At 41.0% G+C, this 13,782-nt stretch overlaps 1 protein-coding gene across 18 annotated transcripts in view; it reads right to left on the bottom strand.

Annotated features, from left to right (window-relative positions):
- Nucleotides 1-13,782, bottom strand: part of COBL (cordon-bleu WH2 repeat protein) — a 244,509-nt gene that overhangs the window by 137,845 nt on the left and 92,882 nt on the right. For 7 of the 18 annotated variants that reach the window (XM_084798316.1, XM_084798317.1, XM_084798307.1 and 4 more), the window contains exons 3-7: nt 12,538-12,748; nt 10,283-10,511; nt 7,690-7,734; nt 3,694-3,791; nt 116-190 (exon numbers count right to left, since the gene is read on the bottom strand). In XM_084798316.1, coding sequence (XP_084654442.1) covers nt 116-190; nt 3,694-3,791; nt 7,690-7,734; nt 10,283-10,511; nt 12,538-12,748 — 658 coding nt within the window. The remainder of the gene's footprint in view (nt 1-115; nt 191-3,693; nt 3,792-7,689; nt 7,735-10,282; nt 10,512-12,537; nt 12,749-13,782) is intronic. The other 11 variants (XM_084798322.1, XM_084798309.1, XM_084798306.1 and 8 more) reach the window with 3 other exon arrangements.

The following is a 13,782-nucleotide window of genomic DNA, read 5'->3' as shown; positions in this document are numbered from 1 at the left end:
GCAGCCACTGTGGAAACCAAGCAGAAGAGTGAACTGAAGGTAACCTTCAGTTTTGTTATCTGCAGTGAGAAGTTCTGCCGGGCTAGCAGAAGCACCCTCTGGATTAAGTACTCACATTCAAGTCCCCTCCAGATGCTGACTTCGAGGGGTCCTCATCACTATCTGCACCCGACAGCCCGAGATGCTCAGCCTAGAACACAGACATGCACCCCACCATCAACTCCAGGGGAAAGCAAACTCCGATGAGAGCAGGCATCCTCAGCAGCTAATTAGGTGAACAACACTGGCATGGCCAAGCTTCCAGGCAACGGAAAGCGCAGAGCCCACTCCCATTTCGTCTCCTTTAAGAAGTAGAATGCTGTTTTAAAACAGCTCCTAATCATTCATGAAAAGGTTTTGACTCGGTTTTTGTGTTGTTCCCCGCCCCCAAAGCATTTCTTTAATTTAGAAGGTACTCAACGTAAAAATAGCAGCAGACATGAACTGACAAAGTTAGATCAGCAAATCAAGTGATTAACTAGGTCTTGGAGATTTCAAAGTTTTAATATCTGCATCTCCCCTGTCTATCCATAAAAGGCAAACAATATACCACTATCCACACAATCAGTTAGGGAGTCCTAATTGGAAAGTTTGATTCCTTTGCCTTATAATGAGAATCTGGGACCATAACCCAAGGATTCACACTTCTAATTAGATCTTAAGATGACACTTGGCCATGTCTTGAAAACAACCAGTTTAAGAGAGTAAATGATGTCAAAAGTGATACAAAATTGACAGGCATTAAAAAATTAAAATATAAAACATGTGCCCTCACTTGCTTTAGCCAAAATTATATCCTTTCAGGTATATACTTTATTAACATTTTTATGGACATATGCATTTCCTTACCTATATACACCTACAAACATTATTCCTTAAAGTCAATATACTAGAATATAACTTCAGTTGGAATGTTTTTATGAGTCCCCATTCTCAGATTTTTATTCTGTACCAAGGCATGCATTTGCCAGTCTGTCATCACATCAAAGGCTATTAAGAATCATTTTTAAAGTTACTTACTCAAAGTGTTTTTTATAGATAAAGAAATTGAAAGTCACACTTTGCTAAGCATTGTACAATGTGAATGCATGGTTAACATCAAGGGCTTAGATGTTAATTCTAGCATTTACTAGTACTATAGCTGACTAAATTACAAAGGCATGAGCTTTTGGCTACACTGATAGACCTGTAGAATGCAATGATATTTCTTCTCTCTCAGGGTTTCAGGGACACTAGGCAAGGATGCATTTAGCATACAAAAATCTCCAACTATAATAAGGAGAGAGGCAAAGAGCTAGAAAGTGTATGCAACACACACACACACACACACACACACACAGTGAACAATCCAGTAAAGACGAGGCTGAGTAAGTAGATATCTAGAGCAGAAATATACTTAAATAAAGCAGTAATAAATGAAAGACGAGGTACATAAAAAGTGAAAAATGACTCTAGAAGTCAAAGACAGAAAAGATAAACTACTGCATAAGGAAATATCCTTATAATGAACAAAGCAAACTATGGACCAACAGTGACTCTTTCCCTGACAGGTCCTCAGTTCCTGGTATCTGCCATTCCTAGTTGTCAAAATTAGAGGGCCCCCAAGCCCAAGGCTTTGACATTTGCCTTTCTGGCTAAACCAAACGCACCCCTACCCCTATATTTTGCTTTATCTTTGGGGGATTGCCTCTCAGTGAGTGACTTACAGAATCAGCTAGATCTAAAATGGGAGATGGGGAATGGGAGTTTTGTTATGAACTGGTAACCAAGGGGATGGCAGAAACACAGTCCCAGCAAGTTCATCTAAACAATACCAGGAACAAAAACAGTATTAAAAGTCCTAAAGAACTCTAATTCTTTAATTTCATTTATACTTGACATGAAAGGAAGAGAGGCCAGGAAAGGAAGGGGAAGAATAGGAGGAGGGGAGTAAACTACCTAAGGCTAAAAAGATCTCACTAAAGAGACATATGCTGAGCACAAATTTTCAAAGAACGCAGAAGAACAAGAAAAAGATCACAAAATACATAATTATGTACCTCATCTTTCACAAATCAGAATGAGAAAGCCATTACGAGGTTTCAGAGGAAGGAAGACTAGGTGGTGAAATCTCCAAAGACATGAGGGTTTTGCTGTCCAGTGTCTGGAATTCCATGCAAAATTCTGTCTGGTAGGAAGTGCTGGTTGCCTCTGCAGCTGGGCAGAGCTTGGTGAAGTACTGTACAAACCACCTTATGTTTCCAAGAATTAGCACCATCACCGGCAAGCACAGGGTGAATCATAAAACTAAAGCTGCAGGATTGCAGAAGGAGAGAGCAGTAGATGTCTATGTAGCACAGAGGTGTAGGTCTATGAAGCAGAGCTGAGAGACTGCCTCACCTTTTTTAAAAATATATATTTATTTATTTATTTATTATGTATACAGTGCTCTGTCTGCATGCACACCTGCAGGCCAGAAGAGGGTACCAGACCACAGTATAGATGGTTGTGGACCACCATGTGGTTTGTGGGAATTGAACTCAGGACCTCTGGAAGAGCAGTTAGTGCTCTTAACCTCTGAGCCATCTCTCCAGCCCCGACTGCCACACTTTTTATAAAGCCACACAGATGGAGAGCCTATCCCAACTGAGAGAGTGGTATTAATGTCAATTATTTATATTAGTCTTTTTTTTTTAAATGGTGTGTGTGTGTGAGAGAGAGAGAGAGAGAGAGAGAGAGAGAGAGAGAGAGAGAGAGAGAGAGAGAGAGAGAGAGAGAGAGAGAGAGAGAGAGAGAGAGAGAGAGAGAGAGAGAGAGATTGAGATTTGTATGTCTTACATATGCATTCTCCTGGCTTCCCTTAGGGAGCTGGGAATTCAAACTCAGGTCTTTATGCTTGCAAAATAAATACTTCTCTTACTCACTGAGCCATCACTTTAGCCTCAACTTTGTATTTTTGAGCCATATTTATTAGCAAGCAACGGATATTGCATGTTAGTAAAATACACTTTTTAAAAGTGTGTTGTGTTATTTGCCAGATAATTAGAAGATGTTTATGATTTTGCAGCTCTTGGAACTGAGTAGGAAAAATCCTTCATTTTAACTCTTTTTGGTATGGTTTTAAATTATTGTACAATATTGCATACATATAATGAATATAAACACTTATCTCATAAAGAATAACAAAATAAAAATTAACTTATTGTATTCTGAGACTTCAGGTCATGTTAAAAAGGTAGAAAAACATTTTCTACAGTTCCAGAAAATGGCCAATTCCAGAACAGATACAGATGGTCTTGACTGAAATGCCTCCAGACTTCCTACTTGAAGTTGGAAAGCTGTAATCATTTTCAGGGACACTGACCACAATGTTTAAACTTAATAATGTAAGAGTCACTCGTTCATATACCCAAGAGCTTTGGGCTGAGTTTTGCTGCATGCCATATGAGTGTGGACACCAGCTGGGTGTGGCTTCCCTGGGTTTGGGGAGGCCAGAGGTTTTCCACTCTACCAGTAAGTAAACACCTTCATCTTAAATATAACTTTCTTAGGCATCTAGTGAAGAATCAGTATTACTAAATAGAACTACTGTTTTTTTTAATCCCAAGCTATCTTAAGTAGAAATATTGTGAGAAACTCCTTTATACCTCACAGAGTCACATGTATGTGACTTACCTTACTGTTGCTCCTTTTATTAACTTTGAAAAATCCCAGAAATTTTTTCTTTTCTTTATCTGTCTCATCATTGCCAAGTGATGATTTCCTGAACATTTCTGGAGAAAAAAAAAAGTAGTAATGTTATTTTTCAGCATTTGAAACATGAGATTAAGTACTTCAGTTGTTAAAACCTTAACTGAATCCTTTAATCTGTTAGTTCTAAGAAGAAAATCATTGCGATTTCCTTCAAAGCCTTCTGAGCTACCTCAAAGCCCTCTGGCCCACGGGAAATCACATGAAGTTCTTACACGGGTTTTTAGTGACTAAAGCAGCATTTTATCTGAGAGTGGCTTTGTCCTTGTGGAAGATGAAAAGAACCAAATCATTGGAAGTTCGATAGTGATGCTTTTCAAAAGAGGGCTAATGTGAACTGTGTCATTTTACACTTGCTAGTCGCTGCACTAAAAATAAAAATAAAAATAAAAATAAAAAATATTAAAAAAGGAGAAGTTAACTTTAATCAAAAATGCTTAAAATATCATCACCTTACCATGGTCAATATGAATGTGACTGATCTTTTACACTTGCTTTGGATCTCAATCTACAAATGCAGTGTTCACCTGGGGCTGACAGGGTTTCTCCGTTTGGGCTACTCGAACATTTTGACTACTTGAGTTTCTAAGGGCAACAGATGGCCTGTTGCTACCCAATCAAACTGCATTGTTGCAAGTGCTGTGACATCAGTTTTTTTTTTTTAAAGTCTACCTTATGAGGTATAAGTAAAGTAAAAAGGCTAAATAAATCATGAACCCCTGTTATTTCCTGGGACATGGAGGAGCAGTAAAAGAGACTTGGGCACTGTTTAAACCAGAGCTCCAGTGGTTCTCGTCATCAGTTTTTCTCCATAATCTTTTGTCTACATTTAATTTAATGTCAACAATTTACTTTATTTTATTTTATTTTTGTTTGTTTTGTTTTTCTAGACAGGGTTTCTCTGTGTAGCCTTGGCTGTCCTGGCTTTGTAGACCAGGCTGGCCTCGAACTCACATCAGTCCACCTGCCTCTGCTTCTTGAGTGCTGAAATTAAAGGCGTGCGCCACCATGTCCTGCTCTATATTTAAGTTAAAAATTGATTGATTTTATTTTATGTGTATGTGCATTTCCCTACAATTCATGCCTGTATATTAGGTGCTTGGGGTTCATAAAGGCCCAAAGAGAACATCAAACCCCCTGCAACTGGAGTAAGAGATGTGTGGGAGCAGCATCCATGCTCTGGGAGCCACACCCACGTGCTCTTAACCACCGAGTTCTTTAGTCCCAGAATATTTCCTTTTTAAGCTTACATTCTCCTATTTGCCTATTCTGGGCTTTCATTCACCCAGCCCTTCTCTTCCAACACATAAAGATATGACAGAGTTGAGAAGAACAAACAAACAAAAACAGAATAAAAGCAGCTCTTTTGTAAAGGTTAGAAAGACCAATTTCCCCCCAGATCAAACTGCAGGACAACCAGCCCACTAGACGGCTGGTGGAAACACCTCCTTGTGAGATTTGACAAACTGCCATACATATATTAACTCAAATTCAGCTAACGCCCATTAATGCTTGTGTCTAATGATGTGTGGTTTCATATCTAAGTTTTAAACAAGCATAAAAGTCAATGTATTTTTAAAAAATACGTATGAAATAACACTGTCAACCCAAAAAAGCTGAATCCGGGGCCCATTGGTTCTTAGACCATCCTGCAGGAGGCAAAGCCTTTGTCCTGTTTGGGCAGGCCAGAGCACTTAATGACATGCAAGGGGCTTAGCTACAGAGATTAGTGGGCTCTGCATCACACAGCAACCAAACCAGCAGACTTTCTCAGAGGATGCAGCTGTACAGGTACACATGCACACACATAATTATAAGTTAGTCAGATCAAAATCCTCACTCAGTATAGAACTAGGAAGAAAAAAAAAAGTACCTCACACCACAAAATAATATCTTATCCTAACTGTGGCATGCGTTAACATGTATATCTCTAGTTTATATGAGTTTTACAATTGAATGGTCTATGACAAGGATGCATTAAAATTGATAATACCGTAGAAATCCATGGATAAACAAGAAAGAAAATGCATTGCTAACATGCAGGCCATACTACAGTACCCACGAAAATGATAGTCAGGAATGAGAAAAACTGAAAGAAAACGAAATCTTCTGCTTCCCTTCCTGAATAGAAAGTGATTGGTCAGAGGACTGAGGCCACCCCATAAAGAAGGGCTGTAATGGCCCTGGCACCACAACTGTAGTGTTTGGAGAGGCGGCTTCTCCTGCTACTATCTAACAGCAATATGGTAAAGCAGGGCCTCCACCTTCACAGCCCCAACCTGGGCCTCGAGCTGATGGTACATTCTTAAAGGCTTTGCCCATGGACTGATCAGGGACTTGTAAGAGGCAAACACAGTAGAAAGGTGAAAGCAAAGCAAGAGAGGCCACTACACCAGCCTCGGGCTAAGTCTCCGTGGACATCTAGGATGTTCTCCCAGGCCAGTGAGCTGGGAAAACAGATTTCCCTGCAGAGAGCGGAGTTTAAGAGCTGTCACACACGTGGTGAGCATGACAGTTACTTTCGAGGCTCATATTTAATCCCCATCAAAGCAATTCCTGTTTGGATGAATTAAAGTGATGGAGACAAAGATAAAGGTAAGTTGAGCGGCACAAGAGGTGGAAAAAGTGGAAGTAGCCCTGAAGGTAGTCCAAAGCACCTGTTTGTCTAGATGGGAAAAGTGGGAATTGGGCAGTTCTGGGACCAGAAAAAGGCCACTGAACAAGTTCCTGGAAGAGAACCCGGTCCCACATGGTCCGTGTGGGCATTCTCATCACTGCCTATCTCTAAGGTAGAGTCCCCATCAGTAGACACTAGACACAAGGTAGTCAAGGAAGAGGCAGTAAAGTTCACCTCTGTCCAAATCCCCTAGCGGACTCTCCCAGAATGGCTAAAGCAGTCATGTGAAAGTATCCTGTTCAGAACAATGGTGTTCTTCTTCTTCTTTTTTAAGAGACACTTGCACATTAGTGTTTATTACAGCTTTACTCACAATAGCTAAGTTGTTTTTGTTTTTGTTGCTGTTGTTGTTGTTCCTTAAAGGAGAATAGTGCTGATGAGGCAGGTCAGCTATGGGTTGGTGAATGGGGCCACTCAGCCCCAACACTCAGATAATCCCTCACAGACTGGGATCCACGTAAATGCTGCATTTTCTTTTATTAATTATTTTTTAAGAAATAAATCTGCTGTCAAATACTTCAGCAAAAATGACAAACTTCCTGCCAAATATAAAGAGCCATCAGAATATTAGCATTTTAGTATATATATATATGTATGTTCATATGGGTATGTATAAACTCTAAAAGGCTCATTAAAAACATATTTTGTATGTGTATGTGTTTGTATGTATATGCTTATGCAAATATGTGCAAACACATGTGCGTAAATATATGTACCTCCCTTTTCACATATACGTGTATGCACATGTATACAACCAAGCCTTTCTATATAAGTGCCAAATTTGAACTAACCCTTTGCATACCTATATTACTATGATATATACAGTTCAAGTTCAATCTCATATTGGTGCATACTCTGCAGCAGGTATGATAGACCTGGGCAGGAAACACAAAAGTAAAAACAACAGACAAGTTGAGGCAGTGGGAACTGGTGCTATTTCCATACACATCACTTTCACCTGAAATTCTGAGCTATAGAATTTCCTGTCTTCAACACTCTCGGCCATTTAAGTCGCATAGCAAATTCTCATACAAGGTATAGTCTTGTATGAGACTATATAGTCTTGTATGAGAAACCCAGGGCACTAAAAACTTAAATCCTAACCTCATATCACCACAGCAAGCCCCCTCCCTTCCCTGGGATGCCTTAAGCCAAACTCAGTTCCTTTAAGGTCTGACATATGGCATCACCACCGTGCACCCTCTGGGGGGCCATGCAGAATGCAGCCTGTGGGCTCACTGTACCTTGACAGCTCAGGGAAGGCTCAGACTGCGTTTTGGTCAGAAGAACTGAAAAAGGCAGGCAATGAGAAAATGAGAACAGCTTGGAGGTCTGCAGCAACCCAGACCAAAGATCTAACTGCCCTCAGCCTCAAGTGTGGGTTACATCACCCACAGAAGCGAGACAAGAGCATATGCAGATCTAGCCGGTATCTCTAGGCCTGGTCTCCTAGGCCCAGCACAGGCTGCTAGGCCTGCTGTGAGCACAGGGGGCAGCAGAGCCTTGGGATTCTCCATGCTGCTCTATCAGAGCGCACAGAGCAGCCAGCAGAGGCATTCATTTCTTGAAGCTACCTCCGTCTTTCTCCAGCAGCTGCAGGTTTGAGAAAAGGGTAGTTACCTCCTGCTCCCCACCCTCGGACGAAGGTACCACACACACACACCCTGGCAGAGCTGCTGGCCAGCTTCAAAACAGAGAAAGGTCCTGAAGGACACTGTCTGGAAAATTCTCCTTTCTTCTTAGATGTTTGGAGGTCAGCAGAATGAGGTAAAAGACACATAGCAGGATAGTAGTAACCAAGGGCATCAAAAGAGCAGGGTTCAGGCAAAAGGCATACAGGTGAAAGACCTTGGGCTAGGAAGCCTCTCCTCCTCCGTGGGGTAGGGAAATAGATTGCAATGGGAGTAGAGTACTCTGGGGCTCTGAAGCGGCTAGTTCCAGTCAAGCAGAAAGGCTAATTGGCTCCATTCGATGTTCTGCAGCTCTCCATGCCCAGCGGTGGGTGCAAGACCTGTGCTCAGTGTCCTGGCCCTGCTGAAGGCTTCAGCATCCATGTCTGGGAAAACTGTGAGCAGTGGGGTGGGCTTGTATGACTTCTCTAGGAAGTGGTTTGACTTCTGTTCTTCAAGACATGTCCAAGTGTGGTGTGTCACAGAAGCCTAGATGTGCAAGTCTTTCAATCAGGTTCCTAAACATAGGACCGTTTCTCTTTTTTCCCCCTCCTTTTCTTTGTTTTATTAATTTTTTTTTGTAAGAGAGATCTTCTTTTCCTTTTATTCCAAAAGAAAATACTTCCTCCCTCCAATATGTCCCATAATCCAAGTTTAAACATAACCAGATAAACACACTTAAAGCAACTGCGCCTGTGCCACTGATGCTGGGAGTACTAGTGTCTGTGCCTTTAAAAAGATAACTGATTGAGAGATCATGTATGAGGCCCTGAGTTCAGTCCCAAGTGCCACAGCATCTGCAGCAATAAGCCTGACTAGAGGAAACATTCAGAGCACTCTTTTCAAGAGACTCCCTGTACCTTACACTACCTGCACTAAAGCCCTTTCTTCCATGTCAAATGAGAGGATAAACCCAGAACCCCCAGGGAAAGTGTGGGTTTAGACAAGGCAAAATATGCACTGGACCCAGAGGACACATTGTGATCACTGTTTTCACAATATATTTGCTTATAAAGTTTAAAAAGAAATTACCTAAAAAGCAGAATTTTAAAGGCTATGTAAGAGTATATAAAAGACCAATTGCATATTTTGGTTTTTTTTTCTGTGTGAGTGTGTGTGTGTGTGTGTGTGTGTGTGTGTGTGGGGTCTGTGTTGTTGTTGTTGTCCTTGTTTTGTTTCTTGAGACAGGATTTCTGTGTGCAGCCTTGGCTGTCCTGGACTTGCTTTGTAGACCAGACTGGCCTTGAACTCACAGAGATCTGCCTGTCTCTGCCTCCCAAGTGCTGGGTTTATAGGCGTGCACCACTGTACTTGGTTCCAACTGTATATTTTTAAAAGTCCAATTTATCTGGGGAATAAATAACATCTACCGTAGGCAGCAGTAGTGCTAGTAAGGGTCCCCTGCAGGTAACCACGGCTGCTGTGACTTCATGACGGCAACCGCTATGCCATGTTCAAGGGTAGCACACCTGAAAGTCCATCTGAAGACTATAAAGTCAAGGACTCTTAAATCACATTTTTGCCTGACAGAAAAATTGAAACTGCTATGTCAATCAGGGGGGAAAAAATCTGATTGCATAATATATCGCTCCGTGGCAACATCACACAGGGGCCAAAACTCACGAACGGCTCTAATGACCGTGCCGCAAAGCACCCCATTCACACCACCTGGACAGTGTGGACAGTGAGCTAGTGCAAAATCTGTCTGCAGGACAGATCAGAGGAACTAGAATTGGCAGGTTTCAGAGGATGGTCAATGTGCTTCTGACAAGTGATCTCAGAGACAGGCCGTGGCTACAGCCTGGGCGCAATGACAACTGAGCTCAATGTTCTAAGCAGTGTCTGAGTGGGAACAGCGAAAGGGGTACTCTCTCCTCACCATTTCCTTTTATTTGCTGTTACTTGTCAGTGCCCAGAAGAAGACAGAGGGCCAACGCTATTTGCAGAAGTGGGAGGACAGAGGCATACTTAGCATCATAGGGTGTGACAAGCCAAATTCTTCTTTGTCCCTACTTCACCACGGAGAAAAATGGAGGTGCCTGCAGCCTCCCATGCCCATCTTTATGTAGTGTTACTGAGAGCTGCAAGGCGAACATACAGGTTTTGTGTGCATACCTCATGTCTGAGTCACTGTGCACAAAGGTACGTACAATGTGGCGAGCCTCACCTCTTCTATTGTCCCACGCATACAGCTCCTTTATCCCCAGCTCATTCAGGGACTTGGACAGTTCCAGCTCCTCCCCGGCAACGTTGTCCCTGAGCAGAACCACGTGATCTGGGCTGACCTCGCACTTTGCGCAGATGACGGGCAGAATATTCTGCAGTGGCACCTCGGGACTCACACGCACGACAGCTTTCTGTGTTCTCAGGTAATTCACCACCAGACGCACGGATTTCTGCAAGAACACACCACACATGAACTCTATGAGTGCATCTTCCTGCAATTGCTTTCATTTCTGTTTTAGTCCTAGGATTGAATACAGCAGGATGGTTTTTTTTTGTCAGCCCTTGATCATTCTTCCACAAAGTTGATGGGTCGTGGACAGCATAATGCATACTGGAAATGAATGTACAGAATGTTAGTTGTCTGACAGAATCTCTCTTATTAATTAGCAACTGCTAGCAAAACAACAGAGAGAAACTGACATCCGCGAGGCACCTAAATTTAAATTCTGTATGTGTACAGCCTTTCACAGATTCTGCCTAGACATTTATATACTTTTTCCTAAGAGAAAATTGTTTGAAAGGGTATGCATAGTTTTAGAATAAGTCTTGTAAACCAAAAATGCTTGCTTAAGAAGGCAAAATATCCACATAAATATATGAATATATACAAGTTAATAAAGGCATTATATGTACTATAAGTACATGTAAGGTATGTACACAGACATATGTGTGAAAACAGATACATGCATATATATGTATATGCATTATGTATGTATGTATGTATGTATGTATGTATGTATGTATCTATCTATCTATCTATCTATCTATCTATCTATCTCGTTACACTGTGCTAGAAGAGCATCTAATCTTTTTCAAATACCAGACATCATAATCAGAAAGAAAAAACAATTTATCTGAACTGGCTGATCTTAAGTCCCCACAGTGACTCTAAGCAGCCCATGAAAACCGTGTAGGACTCAAAGCTTCATGCAGACGACTTCAGTTCACCCTCACTGCTCTCCACAGGGTACAAAGACTTTGCAAAGGTCAAGGTAGCAGTGTGCGGAGACCCACAGATGAATGCTGGGGTCCCCTTGGACTCTGAGGAGCAGGCTTAGTGGACTTAATGAGCTGGAATTTAGGAGGAATATGGGGCACAGCTCCAGCCTGGGCTTCTCCAAGAGGAGCTATGCATACAATCTGGGCTTAATCTCCCAGGCAATTCAAACAAACATGAAATGTGAAGAGGTCTCTTCTCCATGAAAGGACTTGGTGTTTGAAGTACAATTGAGATTCTCCTACAGACTTAGGGTGGGAAAGCACCAATTATATGTTATTAATCATTGAAAATTTAGAAATTCTCAGGAAACAAATTACTGGCCCAACTGCCTTAACTAGAACCCGAAGACCATCCTCAAAACCATATAACAAAGCACTGTAAGGATTTGGAATTAATTTTGCTTGATAACGTGTGGCTGCAATAAGATTAACAGCTAAGATATTTCCTGAGTGCAACAGTATAAATATTCCTGAAAACATTAAAATTTAAATAAAATATTTTGATCATATTCTTTCCTCTCCCCCAATTCCTGCCAGGTCCTTTCTACTTCCTACTACCTCGCATCTTCTCTCTCTCTCTCTCTCTCTCTCTCTCTCTCTCTCTCTCTCTCTCTCTCTCTCCTTCCTCTACCCTCCCTTCTTCCCTCCCTCTTTCTTTCAGAGACAAATGAAAGCAAAGAGCAAAAATAGAAACTAAAACAATATTTCAAAGGCCCTATCTCTCCTCTAAGATGGTGAACTTTATTTTTTATGGAGCTGTGCCTTCTGGGGTCATAAATGCAGAAATATGTGTGTCAAGAAAGCAGTCACCAATTAATAAGCAAAATCAATAAAACTGAGAAATCAATTTCTCAATCACACTAGCCACATTTTTCAAGTGCTCTGGTTATCATCCTGGAAAATGCAGATTTGGGATCATTCCTATCTTCAAGGTCGTTCTGACAAACAGCTTGCCCTACAACCCTTGTATACTATAGAAAGGATCAATATCATAACAATAAACACTAGCAAATTTGGCAAGTTCAGTTTCCTGTAGCAAACCCAGGTAGCACCTAACTTTACCTGGCAAAGGAGAAGAAACCTCAACACAGCGCCGTGAGTTAGGTACTCAAACAAAGAGCAACCCTAGCCTCTCTAGAACTCCTGCACACTCACGCACAAAACTGTAGCTCCATATAGCCTCAGACAACCACTGACCTCAGGCACCATCGTAAGGCCGGGCTTAACTTTCTCTTCGGGGACTTTTTCTTTCAGAAGTACAGTATGTACATTCAAGGACCCAATCAAAGTATTTGGCTTAAAACTCAAAGGCTGTTGGGTCTCAGAAGACCAGATCTCCAGGACATGGTGAGAAGGATTCAGGTGGTTCTGAAGGCAGAGTTCCACCAGCAGGTCCATCATTGCATGGCTGGAAAAGAGAAAACAGATCATGATTAGCAACACTGTCTGTAGGTTCCCCTCTGTCTATCTGAGTAAGGCTGAACAAATTGACATGTGGATGCATGAAAATGCCTAAACTCTTTTTTTTTTAAAGGAGGATGTGGAGGAAAACAATAATAGCAATCTTAACACTAAGTCCTTATGCATAATTCTATAATTCCATGTTAACAGCTTCAATGCCAAACAACATTACATTTAATAGCCCAAAATCATAATAGATGAAAACAAGAATTCCATTTCTAGTTAAATCCATGGATGTGCTAGGCTAACTATCTAAATTCTATAAGCAAAAACGTACACAGCCTATGGTTCCATGGCATTAATTTTTCAGTTATTTGTAAGTGTAAAGTATCAAAGGGCTAAATATTGAGTTGGAAAAAAAAATGACAGGCACTTTGGTAAACAATGAGCCAACAAAATTGATATTACCCAGTAGAAACTGACAGACTCTACCCAAAACCAAATCAAACAGGAATGGAAATTTTGAACATACCATAACAAATAAACAGACTGAATCAGTAGTTAAACCTCATATAAGAGGAAAACCTAAAACCAAAGGGTACAACATAAAATTATACCAAATATCCAAAGAATAACACACCAATGCCTCTTAAACTCTTCAACAGCAGCAACAAAAGAAAGGACATCTCCAAACTTCGACACATCAAAGCACAGGCTGACATCCAAAATGAAAAGGATGAAAAAAAATCAATAAAATACTAGTAAATACAATTCAACAGCGTAGCAAAAGGATTGTAGTCCATGGACAAGTGGGATCTATTCCTGAAATTCAAGCCTGGTTCAATATATATGTGCAAGTCAACAAATAATGTGTTATATCATACCATCAAATTGAACCATAAAAAACCACACATATACACCTCAATAACACTAAAAATATCTTACAAAATTCTATATCTATTCATGGTTTTAAAAAAATCTCCTATCACAATATATATTTAAGACTTGACTACAGCCAGATGTGGTGGCGCATGCCTTTAA

This window comes from Acomys minous (assembly GCF_964271855.1).
Source record: "Acomys minous genome assembly, chromosome: 10".
NCBI classification, from domain to species: domain Eukaryota; kingdom Metazoa; phylum Chordata; class Mammalia; order Rodentia; family Muridae; genus Acomys; species Acomys minous.
This window is presented reverse-complemented; position numbering and strand designations above follow the sequence as displayed.